The 26,994-nt window shown below is 49.7% G+C and overlaps 1 protein-coding gene across 2 annotated transcripts in view; it reads right to left on the bottom strand.

The window, feature by feature from the left end:
* Nucleotides 1–26,994, bottom strand: part of marchf8 (membrane-associated ring finger (C3HC4) 8) — a 67,060-nt gene that overhangs the window by 18,238 nt on the left and 21,828 nt on the right. Inside the window, exons 2-3 of one of the 2 annotated variants that reach the window (XM_078199710.1) lie at nt 11,915–11,965; nt 911–990 (exon numbers count right to left, since the gene is read on the bottom strand). In XM_078199710.1, the coding sequence (XP_078055836.1) occupies nt 911–990; nt 11,915–11,965 (131 nt within the window). The remainder of the gene's footprint in view (nt 1–910; nt 991–11,914; nt 11,966–26,994) is intronic. The other variant, XM_078199711.1, reaches the window with a different exon arrangement.

The following is a 26,994-nucleotide window of genomic DNA, read 5'->3' as shown; positions in this document are numbered from 1 at the left end:
CAGGCCAAAAGAAGTGCGCCAGTTCCTCCCCGAGCGAGCTTCGCTTCCTGGGCGCCGCGTCTTGACAGATGGTGATGGCCCCACGAGCCAGCGAGTGGCTGCTTTTGGGGTTAGTCAGGAGGACAACTGCAGTCTGTACTGGACTGTGTGCCGCACACTCACAAGGGTTTGTGTCTAATCTGCATGCGGGGGGAGGGAAGGGGGAGGAAGCGGGGATCATGAACAAAGAAAAAGAGAGTAGGAAAAGAAGAAATGAAGATAACTCAGGAAATGTCATATTTACACTTTGAGGCCAGTTGTGCCTAAGTCACTCACGGAATTTTGATTCGATCGTAGACAACACAAAAAAGGAAGGGGGAAAAGCACCATTATACATCATGCAAAAATTAAACATACATCACATCCAAAAGGGATCACCACCAAAATAAATGTCAGCTCCGCCAATTTACCCCCCTCTTCTCAAGAGGGCATCTGGAGGCACATCCTGACGGAGTTCAGGGGAGCGGACGCTTGCTATCTTTCTGACTTATCGGTAAGCTGGGACTTCGAGGCTATTTGACTGCTGAACCATCACAGATATCCACATATATATGGAATCATACAGCTCGCTGGATTGGAGAGAGGAATGTTGCTTTTAGTCACCCATCCATCCAACTCCCGCCCCCCCCCCCCCACTATCCCCAATTCCAAGCTCATCATGGCAATTGGAAAGCCACCCAACAATACGACTGATTAGACCCAGACTACGTACGGGATTCCACCCATGTGGCATCAACGGCACTCAAGACAGTTCCTTGCCCCACTGGATGCTCGGAGGCGGGAAGGGGGTAGGCCACCCCGGAATGCTAAGAGTTCACTCGACAAAGCGACGGGACGGTTACCCCCCCCCACCCCGCGAGCCGTGCCTTACCTGCAGATGTCCTGATCCGAGGGGCTGACCGAGGTCTGGGAGAAACTGCGTGGAGCTGTCACCGAGGTAGGACTGCCAACCTGTCGGCAACACATGGCACAAGACACGTTATCGGGGTAACTCTCAACAATCAGACCCGCGGCAAAGCCAACCGCCCGGCAAAGATTCCTTTTAGCTTTGACAAAGGGCCATCTGGGCTCGAAACCGCAGCTCTTTTTCCTCTCCTTACAGATGCTGCCAGACCTGCTGCGATTTTCCAGCATTTTCTCTTTTGGTTTCAGATTCCAGCATCCGCAGTAATTTGCTTTTATCCAACAAAGATTATCAAGCTGTCCCCAACCTATCCCGGTGCTCCGGCCTTTAACCCCAGGAAGATGTGAAGGCCGAGTCACAGAATCCCTACAGCGCAGAAAGGAGGCCATTCGGCCCATCAGGTAGGCACTGACTCTCCGACAGAGCATCTCACCCAGGCTTCATCCTTGAACTATAGGAAGGATGTGGAAGCGCTGGAAAGAGTGCAGAGGAGATTTACCAGGATGCTGCCTGGTTTGGAGGGTAGGTCTTATGAGGAAAGGTTGCGGGAGCGAGGGATGTTCTCTCTGGAGCAGAGGAGGCTGAGGGGAGACTTAATAGAGGTTTATAAAATGATGAAGGGGATAGATAGAGTGAACGTTCAAAGACTATTTCCTCGGGTGGATGGAGCTATTACAAGGGGGCATAACTATAGGGTTCGTGGTGGGAGATACAGGAAGGATATCAGAGGTAGGTTCTTTACGCAGAGAGTGGTTGGGGTGTGGAATGGACTGCCTGCAGTGATAGTGGAGTCAGACACTTTAGGAACATTTAAGCGGTTATTGGATAGGCACATGGAGCACACCAGGATGATGGGGAGTGGGATAGCTTGATCTTGGTTTCAGATACAGCTCGGCACAACATCGTGGGCCGAAGGGCCTGTTCTGTGCTGTACTGTTCTATGTTCTATGAACATTTTCAAAGTTGCGGTCGATAAATCATTTTGGGTTACAGAGAGTATTCCGCGGTGCATTTAGTGGGCGGCATTTTCCCCAAAAGATGGCAAAAGTGTCAGGTTCTGAGTGAAAATCACAATGTTTCTCTCCAGGATTCACACTCCGTTCGGGTACACTGAGGGAGAATGTAGCATGACCAATGCACGTAACCAGCACGTCTTTCCGACTGTGGGAAGGAACCGGAGGAAACCCACGCAGACACGGGGAGAACGTGCAGACTCCGCACAGACAATCACCCAAGGCTGGAATGAAACCCAGGTCCCTGGCGCTGAGAGGGAGCAGTGCGAACCACTGCGCCACCCAGATGTGTTTTTACGACAATCGGCAATGGTTCCATGGTCATCATTAGACTTTTTAATTCCAGATGTTTACTGGATTCAAATTGCACCATCTGCCGTGGTGGGATTTGAACCCGGGTCCCCGGAGCATTACCCTGGGTCTCTGGGTCACTAGCCCAGTGACAATACTGCTGCGCCGCCCGGATGGTATTCTGTCAGACTTATATGTCTATCGCTGATCTGATCGGACGATTCTCTCTCTGCATTGTCCCGGGCACCCACCTAGAAATGGCATATCCTTCTTCCGAACTTTTCCCACTTGGTTCCAGGCAGTGGCATAGAGGTACTGTCACTGGACGAGTAATCCAGAAACCCAGGGTAACGTTCTGGGGCCCCGGGTTCAAATCCTACAACTGCAGCTGTGGAAATTTGAATCCAAAAAAAAAATTTGGAATTAAGAATCTAAGACCATGAAAACATTGTCGGAAAAACCCACCTGGTTCACTAATGTCCCTTTCGGGAAGGAAATCTGCCGTCCTTACCCGGTCTGTGACTCCAGAGCCACAGCAATGTGGTTGACTCTCAACTGCCCTCTGAAATGGCCGTGCAAACCACTCAACTCAAGGGCAATTAGGGATGGGCAACAGATGCTGGCCCAGCCAGCGACGCCCATGTCCCATGACAGAATAAAGAATAAAGAAACTTGTGCGTTATTCCTCTGTAAAACACTTTGCTTCTGGACTGTAACTACAATGCAAGTGTCACCTTGTTTTTAATAAAGTGGTAATACCCCAGAACAAAACCCCAGTTCACTCTGGCTGTTGGGTGGAGAGGGGGTGGGGGGAGACTGGGAGAGTCGGTGCCGACTTGATGAGCCACATGGCCTCTTCCTGCACTGTAGGGATTCTATGATTCGATAGTCAGCATGGCTTTGTCAGAGGGAGGTCACGCCTCACGTATTTGATTGAATTTTTCAGGCAGGTGATAAGGTGTGTAGACTCGGGTAGTGCAGTCGATGTAGTTTATATGGATTTCAGCAAAGCCTCTGACAAGGTCCCACATCGGAGACTGATAAAGAAGATAAACGCACATGGGATCCAGGGTAGCTTGGCAACTCAGTGGTAGGACCGGTCACGGGCATTCGGCCTCTGATATTCGGGTAAGCGTTCTCCAAGGCGGCCTTCACGACACACGACGGCGCAGAGTCGCTGAGCAGAAACTGATAACCAAGTTCCGCACACACGAGGACGGCCTCAACCAGGATATTGGGTTCATGTCACACTATTTGTAACTCCCACAGTTGCGTGGACCTGCAGAGTTTCACTGGCTGTCTTGTCTGGAGACAATACACATCTTTTTAGCCTGTCTTGATGCTCTCTCCACTCACGTTGTTTGTATCTTAAAGACTTGATTAGCTGTAAGTATTCGCATTCCAACCATTATTCATGTAAATTGAGTCTGTGTCTTTATATGCTCTGCTTGTGAACAGAATTCCCACTCACCCGAAGAAGGGGCTTGGAGCTCCGAAAGCTTGTGTGGCTTTTGCTACCAAATAAACCTGTTGGACTTTAACCTGGTGTTGTTAAACTTCTTACTGTGTTTACCCCATGTGGTGAACCATAGATGGTTACCACTATGGGTACTTGTACATATGTTACTCTTGTTACTGTTGGGGTTAGGGCTGGAGTGTTCCACCTGTTAGCATTGTTCTGTGGTACACTCCGTTTGGCTCCGCCTTCTTATAGGAGTATAAAGGTCACTGCCACTTCCTAGTGGCCCTTAGTCTGGGATAGTATTGTTAAGCAGTATGCTCTATTCTTGTTGCGAATAAAAGCCTTTATTCCCGGGTACGACCTAGCCTCCCAAGTGAATTAATCGCGCATCACCCCAGTCCAATGCCGGCATCTCCACATCAGTGGTAGGACACAGTAAGAAGTTTAACAACACCAGGTTAAAGTCCAACAGGTTTATTTGGTAGCAAAAGCCACTAGCTTTCGGAGCGCTGCCCCTTCGTCAGGTGGAGTGGGAGATGTGCTCACAAACAGGGCACATAAAGACACAAACTCAATTTACAGAATAATGATTGGAATGCTAATCAAGCTAATCAATGCTAATACAGCTAATCATGTCTTAAAGGTACAGACAATGTGAGTGGAGAGAGCATTAAGCACAGGTTAAAGAGATGTGTATTGTCTCCAGGCAGGACAGCTAGTGAGGCAGCGCTCCGAAAGCTAGTGGCATCCGCCACCAAATAAACCTGCTGGACCCCAACCCGGCGCTGCCAGACCCACTGTGTTCACCCCAGTCCAACGCCGGCATCTCCACATCATGACTACAGGGGAGGTCCCAGAGGATTGGAGAATAGCCAATGTTGTTCCTTTGTTTAAGAAGGGTAGCAAGAATAATCCAGGTAATTACAGGCCGGTGAGCCTTACATCAGTGGTAGGGAAATTATTGGAGAGGATTCTTCTCGAAGAAGTCATGATGTCATGTAGTGTTTACCCCAGTCCAGCAGCGGCATCTCCACATCAGTGGTAGGAGACAGAGGATGATGGTAGAAGGCTGTTTGTGTTACTGGAGGCCTGTGTTCAGTGGTGTCCCACAGGGATCTGTGCCAGGTCCCTTATTGTTTGTGATATATGTAAATGATATAGATGAGGAACCTCAGGGGAACAGAGGAATCTTGGAGTGCTTACCCACATATCCCTGAGGGGGCAGGACACATTAATAGGGTAGTTAAGAAACTTATACAGGACACTTGCCTTTATCAGCCATGGCATCGATTGTAAGAAGTCTCACAACACCAGGTTAAAGTCCAACAGGTTTATTTGGTAGCAAAAGCCACTAGCTTTCGGAGCGCTTGCTGCTCCTTCGTCAGGTGAGTGGGAGTTCTGTTCACAAACGGGACATATAAAGACACAAACTCAATTTACAAAATAATGGTTGGAATGCGAGTCTTTACAGGTAATCAAGTCTCAAAGATACAGACAATGTGAGTGGAGAGAGCGTTAAGCACAGGTTAAAGAGGTGTGTATTGTCTCCAGCCAGGCCAGTTAGTGAGATTTTGCAAGCCCAGGCAAGTCGTGGGGGTTACAGATAGTGTGACATGAACCCAAGATCCCGGTTGAGGCCGTCCTCACGTGTGCGGAACTTGGCTATCCGTCTCTGCTCAGCGACTCTGCGCTGTCGTGTATCGTAAAGGCCGCCTTGGAGAACGCTTACCCGAAGATCAGAGGCCGAATGCCCGTGACCGCTGAAGTGTTCCCCAACAGGGAGAACACTCTTGCCTGGTGATTGTCGAGCGGTGTTCATTCATCCGTTGTCGTAGCGTCTGCATGGTCTCCCCAATGTACCATGCCTCGGGACATCCTTTCCTGCAGCGTATCAGGTAGACAACGTTGGCCGAGTTGCAAGAGTATGTACCGTGTACCTGGTGGATGGTGTTCTCACGTGAGATTATGGCATCCGTGTCGATGATCTGGCACGTCTTGCAGAGGTTGCTGTGGCAGGGTTGTGTGGTGTCGTGGTCACTGTTCCCCTGAAGGCTGGGTAGTTTGCTGCGGACAATGGTCTGTTTGAGGTTGTGCGGTTGTTTGAAGGCCAGAAGTGGGGGTGTGGGGATGGCCTTGGCGAGATGTTCGTCTTCATCAATGACATGTTGAAGGCTCCGGAGGAGATGCCGTAGCTTCTCCGCTCCGGGGAAGTACTGGACAACGAAGGGTACTCTGTCCACTGTGTCCCGTGTTTGTCTTCTGAGGAGGTCGGTGCGGTTTTTCGCTGTGGCGCGTCGGAACTGTTGATCGATGAGTCAAGCGCCATATCCTGTTCTTATGAGGGCATCTTTCAGCGTCTGGAGGTGTCTGTTGCGATCCTCCTCATCCGAGCAGATCCTGTGTATTCGGAGGGCTTGTCCGTAGGGGATGGCTTCTTTTACGTGTTTGGGGTGGAAGCTGGAGAAGTGGAGCATCCACTTGCATGCTCCACTTCTCCAGCTTCCACCCTAAACACGTTAAAGAAGCCATCCCCTACGGACAAGCCCTCCGAATACACAGGATCTGCTCAGATGAGGTGGATCGCAACAGACACCTCCAGACGCTAAAGATGCCCTCATAAGAACAGGATATGGCGCTTGACTCATCGATCGACAGTTCCGACGCGCCACAGCGAAAAACCGCACCGACCTCCTCAGAAAACAAACACGGGACACGGTGGACAGAGTACCCTTCGTCGTCCAGTACTTCCCCGGAGCGGAGAAGCTACGGCATCTCCTCCGGAGCCTTCAACATGTCATTGATGAAGATGAACATCTCGCCAAGGCCATCCCCACACCCCCATTTCTTGCCTTCAAACAACCGCACAACCTCAAACAGACCATTGTCCACAGCAAACTACCCAGCCTTCAGGAGAACAGTGACCACGACACCACACAACTCTGCCACAGCAACCTCTCCAAGACGTGCCAGATCATCGACACGGATGCCATCATCTCACGTGAGAAAACCATCCACCAGGTACACGGTACATACTCTTACAACTCGGCCAACGTTGTTTACCTGATACGCTGCAAGAAAGGATGTCCCGAGGCATGGTACATTGGGGAGACCATGCAGACGCTACGACAACGGATGAATGAACACCGCTCGACAATCACCAGGCAAGAGTGTTCTCCCTGTTGGGGAACACTTCAGCGGTCACGGGCATTCGGCCTCTGATCTTTGTGTAAGCGTTCTCCAAGGCGGCCTTTACGATACACGACAGCGCAGAGTCGCTGAGCAGAGACGGATTGCCAAGTTCCGCACACATGAGGACGGCCTCAACCGGGATCTTGGGTTCATGTCACACTATCTGTAACCCCCACGACTTGCCTGGGCTTGCAAAATCTCACTAACTGTCCTATCTGGAGACAACACACATCTCTTTAACCTGTGCTTAACCCTCTCTCCACTCACATTGTCTGTACCTTTGAGACTTGATTACCTGTAAAGACTCGCATTCCAACCATTATTTTGTAAATTGAGTTTGTGTCTTTATATGCCCCGTTTGTAAACAGAGCTCCCACTCACCTGACGAAGGGGCAGCGGTCCGAAAGCTAGTGGCTTTTGCCACCAAATAAACCTGTTGGACTTTAACCTGGTGTTGTGAGACTTCTTACTGTGATTACACCAGTCCAACGCCGGCATCTCCACATCATTGATTGTAAGCACAGGGAGGTTGTGTTGGAGTTGTGCAGAGCATTGGTTAGGAGTATTGTGCGCAGTTCTGGTCGCCTCACCATAGGAAGGAGGTGAGTGCACTGGAGAGGATGCAGAGGAGGTTCACCAGGATGTTGCCTGGGACGGAGCATTTGAGCCACAAGGAAAGTCTGGATAGGCTTGGATTTAGAGCAGAAAAGGCTGAGGGGGGAGATGATTGAGGTGTATAAGTTTATGTGGGGTATGGACAGGGTGTGTAGGGAGCAGATGGACCCCTTAGTTGAGGGGTCATATCAAGGGAGCATAGATTTAAGGAGGTGTTGGAGGGGGTTTGAGGAAAATGTTTGCACCCAGAGAGTGGTGGGAGTCGGGAATGCACGGCCTGGGAGGGTGGGAGAGGCGGGAAACCTCACAACCTTTGTAGGTGAGCATTTGAAGTGTCATTACAATCCAGGCTATGGGCCAAGTGCTGGATTGGCGTAGATTTAGTGTAGATTTTGTCGGTACAGACTCGATGGGCAGAAGGGCCTCTTCTGTAGTGTGGGGCAATGCATTGCGCGACGGAGCTTTCAACATCTGAATATCTGGGAGAAAGTCAGCAATGACGTGGCAGCAGACAGTGTAATGTCTTCCACGCTCACCTGACGAGAGTTACTCAGGAAGGATCTTGTACAAGGCTCCTGATTGTAACACTCAGGCAGGATGCTGTTTGTGGCCAATCCCACGAGCTACAAGGACAGTAAAGAATGGGAGCACTAGCTCCTTCAGTGAGTCTGAAAGTCAGGGCTATTGATGCTCAAGGTCCACGTCCGCAAGGCGAGTGGAGAATAGCTGTGACGTATCCCTCAGCTACATACAATACAGTATTTTGTTTATGGTTCAGGTGTGTGGATAATACCAAGCCCTTCAGCCGAACAATGCTTTGACTCGATTCACAGATACAAATCTCGAGAGACTTGGCCCTCCAGGGTTCAATACCTTTTATTCATCAAGTCTAATAGTGGCTTTTCTGACTGAATGCAATATTAACATGACCTTTTTGTTAGGATGCAGCAGGATACCGTTGTCCCTCAGATCTTAATTCTGGATCATTTACCCAGCTTCCGGAAAAATCTCAATTCTATTTCTTACCCCCACCCCATCAGGTAAATAGTTGGTGAATCTTTCGGGGGCCTGGAAATGTAACGGCCGGATTTTTAGGCCTTGTGTGAAGTGAGTAGGCCTCCACCGAGGCCGGGCTGGGCTCCAGGCGGTAGTCAGGCTTCAGGCCTCATTTGGGCCCCGTGCTGTGCATGGTTTAAGCTCCAGGCCCCAAACACACATGCACATGCATGCACACGCACACATACACGCACGCACACACACCAGGGAGTCGAAGGCCTATTGGTATTATCGCTAGACTATTAATCCAGAAACTCAGATAATGTTCTGGGGACCCCGGTTCGAATCCCGCCACGGCAGATGGTGGAATTTGAATTCAATTAAAAATATTTGGAATTAAGAGTCTACTGGTGACCATGAAACCATTGTCGATTGTCGGAAAAAGCAATCTGGTTCACTAATGTCCTTTAGGGAAGGAAATCTGCCGTCATTACCCGGTCTGGCCTACATGTGACTCCAGAGCCACAGCAATGTGGTTGATTCTCAATTGCCCTCCAAGGGCAACTAGGGATGGGCAATAAATGCTGGCCCAGCCAGCGACGCCCATGTCCCACGAATGCATAAAAGAAATGCGTACACACATTCACAAACACACCACATACATGGGCGGCACAGTGGTTGGCACTGCTGCCTCACAGCGCCAAGGACCCGGGTTCGATTCCGGCCTCGGGTCACTGTCTGCGTGGAGTCTGCATGTTTAACTTGTTAAAATTCAGTCTCTGGGGGGGGTTGGGTGTCACAAGCAAGGCCGGCATTCACTGCCCGGGTCAAGCTGCCCACCTCAGCGACAGTTCAGAGTCAGCCCTGTGGGTGTGAGGGTGCAATGCTGAACCAGGACAGACTGGGAATGGAGGCGATTAGTGAAGCTGATCCGACACACGCTGGTGTCGACACATAGCTCTTCAAAAATAACTTCCAGATTTACTCTTAAGCTGATGAACGCATGCTTATAAGCCCAGTGACATGACCTCGGCACTATTGTAACTTGTGTGTGCGTGTGATTGTGCATGTCTGCCTGTATGTGTGCGTGTATTTGTGTGTGTGCGCACACGTATGTGTGCATGTGTTTGTGTGTGTGCGCGTGTATGTGTACGTGTTTGTGCATGTTTGCACATATGCATGTGCATGTGTGCATGTGTTTGTGTGTGTTTGTGCATGTGTCTGTGCATGTTTGCATGTGTGTTTGTGCATATTTGCTCATGTGTGTGTGTGTGTATTTTTGCATGTATACACATGTTTTTTTAAAGTTTATTTATTACTCACAAGTAAGGCTTACATTAACACCGCAACAAAGCCACCATGAAATCCCCCTACTGGCCAAACAGGTTGGAATCCTTCCAAACACACCAATGGTTGGCGGCACGGTGGCGCGGTGGTTAGCACTGCTGCCTCACAGCGCCAGGGACCCAGGTTCGATTCCTGGCTTGGGTCACTGTCTGTGTGGAGTTTGCACATCCTCCCCGTGTCTGCGTGGGTTTCCTCCGGATGCTCCGGTTTCCTCCCACAGTCTGAAAGACGTGCTGGTTAGGATGCATTGGCCGTGCTAAATTCTCCCTCAGTGTACCCGAACAGGCACAGGAGTGTGGCGACTAGGGGATTTTCACAGTAACTTCATTGCAGTGTTAATGTAAGCCTACTTGTGACACTAATAAACTTTAAAGCTTTAGTAAGAGTGGGAGAGATTCCTGGTCAGTCGCGTTTGGTGCGAGTGGCGCTCTTCAAGCTATAAGCCCCTGGCAACAGACTAGCGACCTGTTCTGGGAATTACTAGCTATGGAAACAGATATAAGTCTGTCTCAGTAAGCCACTCGGTGCGGGAAAATAATTGGAATTAAACAAGTGGGTGAAGCAAAATACTGCGGATGCTGGAATCTGAAACAAAAACAGAAAATGCTGGAAAATCTCAGCAGGTCAGCGGGAGAGAGTGTAACTGCGTGGGTTTCCTCCGGGTGCTCCGGTTTCCTCCCACAGTCTGAAAGGCGTGCTGGTTAGGATGCATTGACCCGAACAGGCGCCAGACTGTGGCGACGAGGGGAATTTCACAGTAACTTCATTGCAGTGTTAATGTGAGCCTTACTTGTGACTAATAAATTAATTTAAAACTGTGGGGGGGAGAGCGGGGGATAGTTCAGAACCCAGGCGAGAGCCAAACTGAACTGGCTCCTTGATATTCCTGTGGAGGTTTGGGAAATAAACCCCAGGATTTTCTGTCAGTGATGTTAGATTTAAGGTGCCGTATCAGTAGCTGGAATCGATGTAAATTTCAGAAATCGGATTTTCCCCTCTGGCGTTTCCCCCGGGGCAGCGGTGATTAAATGGCCATCTCGTTAGCTGCCATGGACAGTATTAATCAGCAATTATTTTTAATCCTTGGGAAGATTGCTACAGTCTGCGTGTCATGTCAATTAATCAGAGGAACTTTAACGAGCATCTTTCCAGCAGCACGGTGGCACAGTGGTTAGCACCGCTGCCTCACAGCGCCACGGACCCGGGTTCGATTCCCGGCTTGGCTCACTGTCCGTGCGGAGTCTGCACGCTCCCCCCGGGGTCTGCGTGGGTTTCCTCCGGAAGCTCTGGTTTCCTCCCACATGTGTTAGATGGATTGGCCATGCTAAATTGTCCCTTGGTGTCCAAAGATGGGCAGGTTAGGTGGATTGGCCATGCTAAATTGCCCCTTAGTGTCCAAAGATGTGTGGGTTAGGTGGATTGGCCATGCTAAATTGCCCCTTAGTGTCCAAAGATGTGTGGGTTAGGTGGATTGGCCATGCTAAATTGCCCCTTAGTGTCCAAAGATGTGTGGGTTAGGTGGATTGGCCATGCTAAATTGTCCCTTGGTGTCCAAAGATGTGCGAATTAGATGGATTGGCCATGCTAAATTGTCCCTTGGTGTCCAAAGATGTGCGAATTAGGTGGATTGGCCATGGTAAATTGTCCCTTGGTGTACAAAGATGTGCAGGTTAGGTGGATTGGCCATGCTAAATTGCCCCTTAGTGTTCCAAGATGTGCAGGTTAGGTGGATTGGCCATGCTAAATTGTCCCTTAGTGTCAGGGGGATAGGCAGAATAAAAACATGGGGTTCCAGGGATGGGGCCTGGTTGGGATTGTGGTCGGTGCAGACTCGATGGGCTGAATGGCCTCTTTCTGCACTGTAGGGATTCTATGATTCTATTACCGATCTGGGGATGTGACAGACAGGACAATAAGCGAGACAGTTCCTTATAAAATGGCTGGAACAGCAACGACGGTTTTCAAGAAAACGACTTTAAACTATCGCCCAGCATGCCTGCAACGTATCGTTTCAACAGCAAATCAAGGGGCAGGCTTTATCGGAAATGCGGGACCTACCTTTGAGATGTTGCTTGAATGACTGGCAGAATGGCCCAGGGGCTTGTCATTCTGTAAGGGAAACGTCAGCCAGGTTATTCTGGTTAAAATTCTCCCGAGCTGAAAGCAGCAGCCGGCCAACGAAGCAAATGGCAGACGCTTCACTCTCTCCAACACGAGACTGGCTGAAGGGGACGATCGTCAGTGTGAAACTACAGCTGCCGTGCTTCAGAAACCCAACGGTCAAAAATACCCACAGCACACAGCTCAACCTCAGGGTGTCACACTTTATCACCCAGGAAACTCCCAAAATATCACCACACGTGGTGCAAGAAACATAGCAGCACACCCAAATTTCATAGAATCCCTACAGGAGGCCATTCAGCCCAGTGAGTCTGCACCAACTCTCCGATAAAGTATCCCACTCAGGCACTATCCCAGTAACCCCATGTATTTACCCCGCTAATCCCCCCTAACCTGCACCAAGGGACAATTTAGTGCAGGCAATCCACGTAACCTACACATTTTTGTGGGAGGAAACCGGAGCACCCGGAGGAAACCCACGCAGACACGGGGAGAACGTGCAAACTCCACACAGACAGTGACCCAAACTGGGAATCGAACCCGGATCCCTGGCGCTGTGAGGCAGCAGTGCTAACCCACTGTGCCACCAAACAGCAGTGTGATAATGATCAACTAAACTGATTCAGTGATCCCCCCCCCCGCCCCCCACCCCCACACACAATGTCCACTTTTCTTTTTTAAGTACTTAGGGCGGGCACGGTAGCACAGTGGTTAACACTGCTGCTTCACAGCTCCAGGGTCCCGGGTTCGATTCCCGGCTTGGGTCACTGTCTGTGTGGAGTTTGCACATTCTCCTCGTGTTTGCGTGGGTTTCCTCCGGGTGCTCCGGTTTCCTCCCACAGTCCAAAGATGTGCGGGTTAGGTTGATTGGCCATGCTAAAATTGCCCCTTAGTGTCCTGAGATGGGTAGGTTAGAGGGATTAGTGGGTAAAATATGTAGGGATATGGGGGTGGGGCTTGGGTGGGATTGTGGTCGGTGCAGACTCGATGGGCCGAATGGCCTCTTTCTGTGCTGTAGGGTTTCTATGATCTACTTCCTTTACACTATTTGAGAGAAAATTATTAGGTCTCAATTTAATATCTCAGCTGGAAAGACAGTGCCTGGGGCAGTGCAGCACTCCCTCAATGCTGGCACTGGGGGAAGAGTTTAAATTCTTGTGCTCAGGTCTCTGGGAGTGGGATTTGAATCCTCGACCTTCTGACTCAAAGAGATGAGATTGCTAAGAAGAATGAGAGGCAACCTTATTGAGATAGACAGGATTCTCAGAGAGTTTGACAGGGTGGATGCTGAGAGGCTGTTTCCCCTTGTGGGAGAGTCTGGGACCAAAGGGCATAATCTTAGAGTAAGGGGGTCTGTTTGAGACAGAGCTGAGGAGGAATTTCTTCTCTCAGAGGGGAGTGAATCTGTGGAATTCTTTCCCGCAGAGGACTGTAGAGGCTGGGTCATTAAGTATGTCCAAGGCTGAGACAGACAGATTTTTAATCAGTAAGGGAATCGAGGGTTATGGGGATAAGGCGGGAAAGTGGAGTTGAGGATTATCACATCAGATCAGTCATGATCTAGGTGTATTGGCCATGCTAAATTGCCCCCTTGAGTCCAAAGATGTCTCAAGATGTATGATCTCATTAAATATGGAGCAGACTCGATGGGCTGAATGGCCTGCTCCTAGGTCTATTCAGTGATTCCCTGTGCAGAGACATGAGGACATATCCCGTACAGCAGTGCCAGTACGAGGGGATGCTGCAACATGGGGTAAGACATTAAACCCAGGCCCAGCCTCCGGTGGATGTGAAGGGTCCCACTCACTCATGAAGAAGAGTTTTCCCCGGCATCCTGGTCAATATTAAACCATCAAACATCTCAACAATAGATTGTCTGGCCACGAGCACATTGTCATTTGTGGGAGCTTGCTGTGCATAAATCGACTACCATGTTCGCTGTACTCCAAGGCCGGAATTTTTCTGCCCCGCCCGCAACGGGAATCGGAGCAGGCGAGGGGCGGACAATGGGAAGGTCCGTTGACATCGGGCGGGATTTTACTGTTCGGGACTAGCGAGGCTATAAAATCCCACCCCAATGGTTGTTGTGAAATGAGGTGGGGCAGTGCACAAGGAGGCCATTTGGCCCATCAAGTCTGTACCGACTTTCTGAAAGAGCATCCCACCCATGGGAAGCCCCAACTGCCTAATCCCTGTAACCCCGCCCATATAGCATGGCTGATCCACCTAACCTGCACATCTTTGTACACTAAGGGGCAATTTAGCATGGCCAATCCACCTAACCTGCACATCTTTGGGCTGTGGGAGGAAAAGAATGAGAGGCGACCTTATTGAGATATGTCAGACGGGCGGCACGGTAGCACAGTGGTTAGCACTGCTGCTTCACAGCTCCAGGGACCTGGGTTCGATTCCCAGCTTGGGTCACTGTCTTTGTGGAGTTTGCACATTCTTCCTGCGTGGGTTTCCTCCGGGTGCTCCGGTTTCCTCCCACAGTCCAAAGATGTGCGGGTTAGGTTAATTGGCCATGCTAAAATGCCCCTTAGTGTCCCGGGATGCGTAGATTAGCGGATAGGTGTGTAGGGATATGGGGATAGGACCTGGGTGGGATCGTGGTCGGTGCAGACGCGATGGGCCGAATGGCCTCTTTCTGCACTGTAAGATTTCTATCATTTCTATGGATTGTCAGGGGGCTTGACAGGGTAGACGCTGAGAGGTTGTTTCCCCGTGTGGGAGAGTCTGGGACCAGAGGGCATAATCACAGAGTGAGGGGGTCACCCATTTCACACAGAGATGAGGAGGAATTTCTTCTCTCAGAGGGTGGTGAATCTGTGGAATTCTTTCCCGCAGAGGGCTGTAGAGGCCGGGTTAGGTATGTTCAAGGCTGAGATTGACAGATTTTTAATCAGGAAGGGAATCGAGGGTTACGGGGATAAGGCGGGAAAGTGGAGTTGAGGATTATCACATTAGATCAGTTAAGATCTCATTCAATGGCAGTGCAGGCTCGATGGGCCGAATGGCCTCCTTCTGCACTGTAGGGATTCTGCGTTGAGCAAATTCTAGATACAATTCCCATCGGTTCATTCATTGGCAGCAGAAGATGGGTCATAGTTCCACATTACAATTGTGCCCATCCCCTGCAGTTTCCTTCCCCAACCTATGCCAGCTAAATCTCGCCTAATCGCATCATAATTTCCTTTCCCCCAGCTATAACTCTTGCCCTTTGGTATATACCTATCCTTTTCCATTGCTAAGGTAAACGTAATCGAATTGTGGTCACTGTCACCAAAGTGCTCACCTACCTCCAAATCTAACACCTGGCCCGGTTCATTACCCAGTACCAAATCCAATGTGGCCTCTCCTCCAGTTGGTCTATCTACATACTGCGTCAGGAAGCCTTCCTGCACACACTGGACAAAAACCGACCCCTCTAAAGTACTCGGACTATAGCTTTTCCAGTCAATATTTGTAAAGTTAAAGCCCCCCAGTACAACTACCCTATTACTTTCGCTCCTATCCAGAATCATCTTTGCAATCTTTTCCTCTACATCTCTGGAACTTTTCGGAGGTCTTTAAAAAACTCCCAACAGGGTGACCTCTCCTTTCCTGTTTCTAACCTCAGCCCAAACTACCTCAGTAGACGAGTCCTCATCATTTAGCCATTTAGCATGGCCAATCTACCTAACCTGCACATCTTTGGACACTGAGGGGCAATTTATCATGGCCAATCCACCAAACACTCACATCTTTGGACACTAAGGGGCAATTTATCATGGCCAATCCACCTAACCCGCACATCTTTGGACACTAAGGGGCAATTTATCATGGCCAATCCACCTAACCCGCACATCTTTGGACACTAAGGGGCAATTTAGCATGGCCAATCCACCTAACCTGCACATTTTTGGACATCAAGTGGCAATTTAACATGGCCAATCCACCTAATCTAGACATCTTTGGACACTAAAGGGGCAATTTAGCATGGCCAATCCACTTAAGCTAGACATCTTTAGACTGTGGAAGGAAACCAGAGCACCCGGAGGAAACCCACGCAGACACGGGGAGAATGCGCAAACTCCACACAGACAGTGACCCAAGGTCAGAATTGAACCCGGGTCCCTGGCACTGTGAGGCAGCAGTGCTAACCACTGTGCCACCGTGAGCATTTTTGGAAAGAACATTTACTAAGCAAAGGACATTGGCTACAACAGCTCCTCTGTTGCATTTACAAAACACCTGAGCTGCTTTATCGTTCAGTGAATTATCCGTGGTACACGTGCAGGGTTAAGATCATAAGGCGGGAGGTGGACCTCGGTAAGAATCTCCTTTGGAGAGTCGGTGCAGTCTCGATGGGCCAAATGGCCTCCTTCTGTATTTTAGGGATTCTATGGATATACGTATACCCAGCCAGTGACATAACACATGTCCAACGGATAATATTAAAAATTAATATTTCCCCACACCTTCATAACGCCAGCAACACAGAAGCTAAACTGGACATAATTGCTTCAATACTTCGACTGTTCCAGCCCATATAATGGGAATGGTGTTGGCGAAAGAATGTAACATTAACCACTATCTCCTAACCCTGGTCCCTGACCGCTCACTCCTGACCAATAACCCCTCACTTACACAATATCATTGGTCAGACCCCATTTGGAATATTGAGAGCAGTTTTGGGCCCCATACCCAAGGAAGGACGTGCTGGCCTTGGAGGGGGTCCAGAAGAGGTTCACAAGAATGATCCCAGGAATGAAGGGTTTGTCATACGAGGAGCAGTTGAGGAGTCTGGGTCTATTCGCGATGAAGGATGAGTGGGGATCTAATTGAAACTTACAGAATACTGAGAGGCCTGGATAGAGTGGACGTGGAGAGGATGTTTCCACTCACGGGAGAGACTAAAACTTGAGGGCACAACCTCAGAGTGAAGCTGCTTTAAAACTGAGATGAGGGGGAATTTCTTCAAGCAGTGGGTGGTGAATCTGTGGAACTCATTGCCACAGAGGGATGTGGAGGCCAGGTCATTGAGTGTCTTTAAGACAGAGATAGATAGGTTCTTGATCAATAAGGGGATCAAGGGTTACGGGGAGAAGGCTGGAGAATGGGGATGAGAAAAATATCAGTCATGATTGAATGGCAGAGCAAACTCGATGGGCCGAATGGCCTAATTCTGCTCCTATATCTTATGGTCTAATAACACTATAACATCGTCCGCAACTATTGACATCGCAAGCGACGTTGGGATGTTGGGAGTTACATTAAAGCCCAAGATATCCAAGTGTGGCCAGCGAGTGTTTTACTCACAACCATTCGTTGCTGACTGAAAGATTGGCAACAATTCGGCAGTTGGAGGGGGGGGGAACAGGGCCATGCGGGCCGGGGAGGGGAGGGGGTGACAAGCTGGCAAACTGGGTGGTCTCAGGGGAACCCTGGTGAGAATGAGGGTCAGAGAAATCGGGTGTGAGGGAGGGGCGGAGGTCGTTGCTGTGTTGGGAGCCTCTTGGTGGGACTCCAATCATACAACACCTCACTACGTCCAAATCTAGAATCAACATCCCAGTGCAGTGCCGAGGGAGTACAACACTGTCATCATTTTGGGCCAAGATGTTAAACCAAGACTCTGCAATTTTGATGAAGGGTTTGATAGGTCTCTCTGGGGTGCTGGACAATATGTAGCAACCAAAAGTAACCCAAAAACAGTCAGTGTCACGGTACTAGTGTGTGGGATCTTTCTATGCACACATTGGAACCGTGTTCCCTAAAGCAAGTTCCACCTTTAGAACAGTACAGCCATTTGGCCCATCATGTCTCTGTCAGCCCTTTCAAGGAAGATGGAAAACATTTCTCCTGAATTCCTTCTTGGGTTTGCTAGTGAGTCTCTTGTATTTATCTCACTGAGATCTTCTCGACATCTACCCCTTCAGAATCTTAAAGACCGTTCTCAGAACACCTCTCAATCTTCTCTTTTCGAGAGAGAGAGACCCAGCCTACGCAATCTCTTTTTTCAGTTCTGTTTAGTTTTATCATTGTCTGTGTCCTTGCTGTAATATGGACAGGGTACGGAGGAGATTTACCAGGATGCTGGGTCTGATCCATGAGGAGAGATTGGATAGACTGGGGCTGTTTTCCTTGGAGCAGCAAAGGTTGAGAAGGGACCTGATAGAAGTGTATAGATTATGTGGGGCATGGATAGGGTGGATAGAAAGGCACTTTTTCCATTAGTGGGGGGGTCAATAACAAGGGGACATGTAACTACAAAAGGTCATGAATGTAGCCCAGTCCGTCACGCAAACCAGCCTCCCATCCATTGACTCTGTCTACACTTCCGGCTGCCTCAGAAAAGCAGCCAGCATAATTAAGGACCCCACGCACCCCGGACATTCTCTCTTCCACTTTCAGACATTAATCTGAGGTCATGCACCAACCGACTCAAGAACAGCTTCTTCCCTGCTGCCATCAGACTTGTGAATGGACCTACCTTGCACCAAGTTGATCTTTCTCTACACCCTAGCTATGACTGTAACACTACATTCTGCACCCTCTCCTTTCCTTCTCTATGAACGGTATGCTTTGTCCGTATAGCGCGCAAGAAACAATACTTTTCACTGTATCCCAATACATGTGACAATAATAAATCAAGTTAAAAAAAAATTTAAGGTACAAGGTGGAAAGGAAAGAGGGAGGTTGAGGTGAACTTTTTTCACTCAGAGTGTGGTGGGAGTCTGGAACTCACTGTCCGAATGACGGTTCAAGTCAGAAACTTTCGTCACATTTAAAAAGTATTTAGATATTCACTTGTACTGCCAGTAACCTCCAGGGCTATGGGCCAAAATGGGATTAGTGTCGTCAGAGATTTGTTGACGGGAATGGACACAATGGACCGAATGGCCTCCTCCCGTGTTGTAAATGTTTAGGAATCCAGTTGAGGCTGAACCAGTTTTATATAAAAGGTTCACCATGAAACTTCCTTGGAGTTTGTACACACCCCAGCATCGCATTCGGCTTTAGGGCGGTTTTCACAACCTGCATTGCCACCTACGACAATCTCTGTCAAAGCGATTAACAACTTGCATGTCTTATTGTGTTTTTAATGTCAGTATGATGCCAAAGCACTCCGTACATCAGAACAAGAGCGACAGACCCTGGAAGCTGAACCCCCTGGTGGGTTGCGGGACGGACTTGCTGGAATGAAGGGCTAAAAACTTTCGGAAAGGCCAAATTCCCAAAATAAATAGTTGGTGGTTGGCAACTTGAGTGACGTGCACCCTCAATAATAGGGAAGGCAATGTGACTACAAGACCACAATATCCTGTGCCAATATCAGGAAGCATTCAGCATGTTGGCACGGTGGCACAGTGGTTAGCACTGCTGCCTCACAGAGCCAAGGACCCAGGTTCGATTCCCGGCTTGGGTCACTAGAATACGAATGGGTCATTAGAATGCGAATCTCTACAGCCAACCAGGTCTTAAAGATACAGACAATGTGAGTGGAGGGAGCATTAAGCACAGGTTAAAGAGATGTGTATTGTCTGATTCGCATTCTAATCAGTATTCTGTAACTTGGTTTTGTGTCTCTGTGCCCTGTTTGAGAGCAGATATCCACTCCATCTGACAAAGGGGCAGCGCTCCGAAAGCTAATGGCATTTGCTACCAAATAAACCTGTTGGACTTTAACCTGGTGTTGTTAAAACTCTTACTGTGTTTACCCCAGTCCAACGCCGGCATCTCCACATGAAGAAAAGAAAGACAGACTTGACCCTTTAAAAAGGCCTCTTCTTGACTTATAGAATCCATAGAATCCCTACAGTGCAGAAGGAGGCCATTCAGCCCATCGAGTCTGCAATGACCACAATCCCACCCAGGCCCCTTCCCATAACCCCACACATTTACCCTAGCTAGTCCTCCTGACACTCCAGGGCACTTTAGCATGGCCAATCCATCTAACCCGCACATCTCTGGACTGCGGAAGGAAACCGGAGCACCCGGAGGAAACCCACGCAGACACGGGGAGAACGCGCAGACTCCATACAGACAGTGACCCAAGCCGGGAATCGAACCCGGTCCCCGGCGCTGTGAGGCAGCAGTGCTAACCACTGTGCCACCCAGATGGATTTTTACGACAATTGACAATGGTTTCATGGTCCTCATTAGACTTTTTAATTCCAGATGTTTACTGGATTCAGATTGCACCATCTGCTGTGGTGGGATTTGAACCTGGGTCCCCGGAGCTTTACCCTGGGTCTCTGGATTACTAGCCCAATAACAATACAGACTCCACGCAGACAGTGACCCAAGGCCGGGAATCGAACCCGGGTCCCTGGCGCTATGGGGCAGCAGTGCTAACCACTGTGCCACCATGCCGTTGAAATAAGTGGAGAACATGAGAAGGTGTGGCAGAAATGTGAGTTCTCTCTCGGGGGTGAGACACATACACAAATTCCCTCAACTGGGAAAGATCACGAGGGGTGAGATTTGTGGATTGTTGTCTCGAACGGGTGCCCAAACCAGGTGGCCCAAGACTCCAGGTGAAGCTGATGAATTCTCCGACAAGGCAGCGAGCTTCGCCACAGGGTCTACAGGCCGGTATCGGACACAGAGGAGCCCTTAACGTTGAGCAGGTTAAAGTGAACACTGGCATCCTCTACCAGACAATCTGAATCTGGAACAAGTCACCAAGGAAATTACCTGTGCGGCTGTTGCCAGGCGACCGCACATCCCAGGAGCGTGTACAAGTGATCACAGCACAGCACAGAAGCTAATAACAGCTTTCTCCCTTTATTTCTCTGAAGTTAGCTTCTTAACTCGAGACTCACAGCCAGACAACACAAATGTTGTTTATTTTTTTCCCCTCCAAGGCCTCCCCCGTTTTGGCCTCTCCTGTTGATCCCGACTTGTACAGAGAGAGCCGGACACCTTCCCCAAGTGGCACGATTGCCCAGGTTTCACATGTGGACCCAAATGAGCTGTTCGACCATGAGTTGCTGCGCGGTTAAGCTGCTCAGGCCCCGTCCTTTCCTGACCAACATCCGCCATTTTGCGGCACGGTGGCACAGTGGTTAGCACTGCTGCCTCACAGCTCCAGGGACCTGGGTTCGATTCCCGGCTCGGGTCACTGTCTGTGAGGAGTCTGCACGTTCTCCCCGTGTCTGCGTGGGTTTCCTCCGGGTGCTCCGGTTTCCTCCCACAATCCAAAGATGTGCGGGTTAGGTGGATTGGCCATGCTAAACTGCCTCTTAGTGCCAGGGGACTTAGCAGGATAAATACATGAGGTTATGGGGATAGGGCCTGGGTGGGATTGTTGTCAGTGCAGACTTGATGGGCCGAATGGTCTCCTTCTGCACTGTCAGGATGCAATGATTCTATGATTTTGAGCTTCCATGCTCCAGCTTGTATAAAAAGAAAATGTATTCATTCATGGGACACTGGCACGCTGGCTGGGCCAGCATTTATTGCCCAACCCTAGTTGCCCTTGAACTGAGTGGCTTGCTAGGCCATTTCAGAGGGCAGTTGAGAGTCATAGAAACTAGAAGCAGCAGTAGCCATTCGGCCCTTCAAACCTGCTGTGCCATTCATTATGATCATGGTTGATCATCGAATTCAATATCCTGATCCCCCTTTCTCCCATATCCCTCAATCCGTTTAGCCCCAAGAGCGAAATCTAACTTCTTGAAATCATACAACATTTTGGCCTCAACTACTTTCTGTGGTAGTGAATTCCACACATTCCCCACTCTCTGGGTGAAGAAATTTCTCCTCACCTCAGTCCTAAAAAGTTTACCCCTTATTCTCAAACTATGATCCCTAGTTCTGGACTCCCCCCACCATCGGGAACATTCTTTCTGAATCTACCCTGTCTAATCCTGTTAGAATTTTATAAGTTTCTATGAGGTCCCCTCTCACTCTTCTAAACTCCAGTGAATATAATCCTAACTAACTTAGTCTCTCCTCATATGACAGAGCTACCATCCCAGGAATCAGCCTGGTAAACCTTCGCTGTACTCCCTCTATAGCAAGGACATCCTTCCTCAGATAAGGACACCAAAACTGCACACAATACTCCAGGTGTGGCCTCACCAACGCCCTGTACAATTGCAGTAAAACATCCCTATTCCTGCACTCAAATCCTCTCGCTCTAAAGGCCAACATACCATTTGCCTTCTTTACTGCCTGCTGTACCTGCACGCTTACTTTCAGCGACTGATGCACAAGGACTCCAAGGTCTCATTGAGTATCCACCTCTCTCAATTTACACCCATTCAAATAATAACCTGTCTTCCTGTTATTGCTACCTAAGTGGGAAACCTCACATTGCTGTGGCTCTGGAGTCATATGTAGGCCAGACCAGGTAAGGACGGCAGATTTCCTTCCCTAAAGGGACATTGCTGAACCAGATGGGTTTTTCCAACGATCGACAATGGTTTCATGGTCATCGGTAGACTCTTAATTACAGATATTTTTAAAATTGAATTCAAATTCCACCATCTGCCGTCACGGGATTCGAACCCGGGGCCCCAGAACATTAGCTGAGTTTCTGGATTAATAGTCAAGCGATAGTTAACACAGCACTGACCAAGGATCTTCCTGGTTGGCACCAGGCATTCCCACTCTATGTGGGAACAGTTGCCCAGCGGGGTCACTGCGCTGAAGTAAGATTTGCATTTGTATAGCGCCTTTTGCGATCCAGGTTCGAAAAGTGTTTTGCAGCCAAATTGGATTATCTTCCCAATTGTGACCATTGTAGGAAAGCCAGCGGCCAGCTTTTGGGCACAGCAAGTTCCCACATACAGAAACGAGGACCGGGATTTGCTCAGGAAGGGAAGATTTGGAGGCTTGGCCACTGAGTTTGGGTTGGCATCAGGAACCCCCGGCCAAGGTAAAGGCCGGATAATCTCTCCCAGTGCTGCTGGTCGAGGGATAGCATTAAAGCAGGACAACAAGGGGTCCTCATCTTCCAATCGGGCCGTGGGATCCTTCTACCCAAGAGGAAACCTCAGGCCCAGGTTTAATACCACAGCTACGGCACGACAGCACACACCCTCCGAACAACAGCCTTGTGTTCCTCAGCTCAAAACCTCCGGCACAGAATTTGAATCCCTGACTCTGAGGCCAGTAACTGAGGTAAAAACCAACAATTTTTGGCTAACCGTAGCCTTCGCAGCGCTCCCCCTGGGGCGGCACGGTGGCACACTGGTTCGCACTGCTGCCTCACAGCACCAGGGACCCGGGTTCGATTCCTGGCTTGGGTCACTGTCTGTGCGGAGTTTGCACGTTCTCCCCGTGTCTGCGTGGGTTTCCTCCGGGTGCTCCGGTTTCCTCCCACAGTCCGAAAGATGTGCTGGCTAGGTACATTGGCCGTGCTAAATTCTCCCTCAGTGTACCCAAACAGGCGCCGGAGTGTGGCGACTAGGGGATTTTCACAGTAACTTCATTGCAGTGTTAATGTAAGCTTACTCGTGACACTCGTCAATAAACTAAACTTAACCCACGCCCGCCAACCTCAACAGACCCTTTTGCCGTTTCATCCTCAACTGAGCTCTGATTGGCCACAGGCGGGAAGGCCGCCCACCCTTGGCCAATCAGATTGGACCCGCAGCTCTCCAGCCCCTCCAGACGCAGCGCTGTAGTGGCCAGAAGAGGTACTGCAGCGCTGTGCCTGGGCCGAAGTCCAGCAGTGGGGGGGGTGTGGGGAGAGGCCTGTTTTGGCTAACTACCGAGGGTCTGGTCTCTGTGTCGGAGGTATGCTGGGAGGGGGAGGGGGTCGGGTAGTAGAGGAGGGAGGGCCAGAGCTCCCAGCTCTCGGAGTGGAAGGTGACCCAAGTCTGAAGGGGCCTTCAAATTGAGGCCCCGTCCGAGATGGAGATTTGTAACGTGTTCAGTGTCTCACCCTGCTCTGACCAGTGCCTGCCAATTGAGGCTGGGCAGCTAAAGGCCCTTAAATAGGCACTCACAGGCCTCAATCTGGGAAAGAGCAGACTTCCCACCCGTGGTCCTGCCCACTCCTCCGTGTTATTGAGCCTGGGTCAGGGCAGGTGGGATCCTAGAGGGAATGCCATCCATGGAATGTTACATTGCCCAACTCCCCTTCGCCTCCCCCACCCTCCCCGCCCCCCCGCCAATCCTCCTGGGTGGGGGGATGGGAGAGCATCAAATCCTAGCCACAGCAAGAATATCCCTTCTGCAGGCCCTTGCCCGGAGCAACCTGACCTGACTAAACGATATTTTTTAAATTAATTCTTCAAACGAGGGCGTTGCCGGGAGGAATATCAGAAATGGGAGGAGCAGGCCAGGCCATTCGGCCCATCGAGCTAACAATAGGTTAGTCAGGCTGTTCATTAATGGGACAGGTGGGTAGATTTGTCACAGGGGCTGATTGTTCCCTCAATGGTACCCATACAGACTAAAGCCTGACCACAAGGCCTTTAGTGAGCTCCAAGCCAGAAGGTCATGGCTTCAAGACTCCAGGGCACATCAGCACAAGATCTGGGCGTACACTGTCAGTGTCAGTAACAAGAGAGAGAGAGAGAGGGACAGAAACAGACAGAGAGGGAGGGGGACTGGGATAGAGAGTGACAGAGAGAGAAAGACTGGGATAAAGAGAGAGACTGACAGACAGAGACAGAGAGGCTGGGATAGAAAGAAAGGGACACAGACAGAGAGAGAGAGAATGGCTGGGATAGAGAGAGAGAGAGAGAGAGAGACTGGCATAGAGAGAGAGAGAATGGGATCGAAAGAGACAGAAAGAGAAAGAGACAGATAGACAGAAACAGAAAGACTGGGATAGAGAGAGAGACTGGGATAGAGAGAGAGAGAGAGACTGGGATGGAGAGAGGGACTGGGATGGAGAGAGAGACTGGGATGGAGAGAGAGACTGGGATAGAGAGAGAGAGAGAGAGACTGGGATAGAGAAAGAGAGAGAGAGACTGAGATGGAGAGAGAGACAGAGAAAGGGAGACTGGGATAGAGAGAAAGAGAGAGACAGAGACAGAGACTGGGATAGAGAGAGAGAGACAGAGAATGGATAGAGAGAGACTGGGATAGAGAGAGAGAGAGAGACAGAGACAGAGAGAAAGAGAGACTGGGATAGAGAGAGATAGAGAGAGACAGAGAGAGAGAGAGAGAGTTTTAAGTTTACTTATTAGTGTCACGAGTAGGCTTACATTAACACTGCAATGAAGTTATGGAAATCCCCTAGTCACCACACTCCGGCGCCTGTTCGGGTACACTGAGGGAAAATTTAGCATGGACAATGCACCTAACCAGCACGTCTTTCAGACTGTGGGAGGAAACCGGAGCACCCGGAGGAAACCCACGCAGACACGGGGAGAACATGCAGACTCCACACAGACAGTGACCCAAGCCGGGAATCGAACCTGGGTCCCTGGCACTGTGAGGCAGCGGTGCTAACCACAGAGAGAGAGAGAGAGAGTGCTACACTGTCAGAGGTGCCGTCTATTGGACGAGATGTTAAAGTGAGGGCCCCATCAGCCACCTGAGGTGGAGCCCATGGCACCATTTCGAGAATAGGGGAGACCTCGCTCACATCCTGGCAGACACCAGAACCCAGGGTGTCCAATCACAATCGCATTGCTGTGTGTGGGAGCTTGCTGTGCGCTAATTGGCTGCCACCTTTCCTACATCACAACAGTGACGACACCTCACAAAGTACATCACTGGCTGTGGAGTGTGTTACTCCGCTCTGAAGGGAATTGGACAGATGCAAGTCTATCTTTCTGGAGGGTGACTCTGGCTGAATAAGCTCTGGGATATCCATCCTGGCAAATGGTGAGGTTTGAGCAGAGAAGGCGTGGATTGTAAATCAATAAATTCCTTGGGTTACGGTAACAATGCCAAGCTACATCTAGTACAGAGCAGCAACTATAAATATCAACAGAGGAAGCCAGCCTCTAACGTACAGAGGTGGGGCTGGAGAATACTCCAATCTGGGTCACTATTTTGCGCCACATACACAGAGGTTGTCTCACGTGGCACAGGAGGATCCAACTCGCCAAGTGCTTCCTGCCAACCGGCAACAAGGGGCGGCTTCCTCAGAAATGGGAAATTAAGAGTCATAGAGGTTTACAGCATGGAAACAGGCCTTTAACCCAGCTTGTCCATACCACCCAGTTTTTAACCACTAAGCTAGTCCCAGTTGCCCGCGTTTGGCCCATATCCCTCTATACCCATCTTACCCATGTAACTGTCTAAACGCTTTTTAAAAGATAAAATTGTACCCGTCTCTACTACTGCCTCTGGCAGCTCGTTCCAGACATTCATCACCCTCTGAGTGAAAAAATTGCCCCTCTGGACCCTTGGGTATCTCTCACCTCTCACCTTAAACCTGTGCCCTCTAGTTTTAGACTCCCCTATCTTTGGGAAAAGATATTGACTATCTAGCTGATCTGTGCCCCTCATTATTTTATAGACCTCTATAAGATCACCCCTCAGCCTCCTACGCTCCAGAGAAAAAAGTCCCAGTCTATTCAGCCTCTCCTTATAACTTAAACCATCAAGTCCCGGTAGCATCCTAGTAAATCTTTTCTACACTCTTTCTAGTTTAATAATATCCTTTCTATAATAGGGTGACCAGAATTGTACACAGTATTCCAAGTGTGGCCTTAACAATGTCTTGTACAACTTCAATAAGATGTCCCAATTCTTTTACAGAATAGAATAGAATCCCTACAGTACAGAAGGAGGCCATTCGGCCCATCGAGTCTGCACCGACCACAATCCTACCCAGGCCCTATTCCCGTAACCCCACACATTTACCCTGCTAATCCCCCTGACACTAAGGGGAAATTTATCATGGCCAATCAACCTAACCCACACATCTTTGGACTGTGGGAGGAAACCGGAGCACCCGGAGGAAATCCACGCAGACACGGGGAGAACGTGCAAACTCCACACAGACAGAGACCCAGCTGGGAATCGAACCCGGGTCCTGGTGCTGTGAGGCAGTAGTGCTAACCACTGTGTCACAGTCCTGGTTTCAATGTTCTGATGTGGAGATGCCGGCGTTG

The sequence above is a fragment of the Mustelus asterias genome, chromosome 28 (genome assembly GCF_964213995.1).
Source record: "Mustelus asterias chromosome 28, sMusAst1.hap1.1, whole genome shotgun sequence".
NCBI lineage: Eukaryota > Metazoa > Chordata > Chondrichthyes > Carcharhiniformes > Triakidae > Mustelus > Mustelus asterias.
Note: the sequence above shows the minus strand (reverse complement) of the source record. Positions and strands in the feature narration are given on the sequence as shown.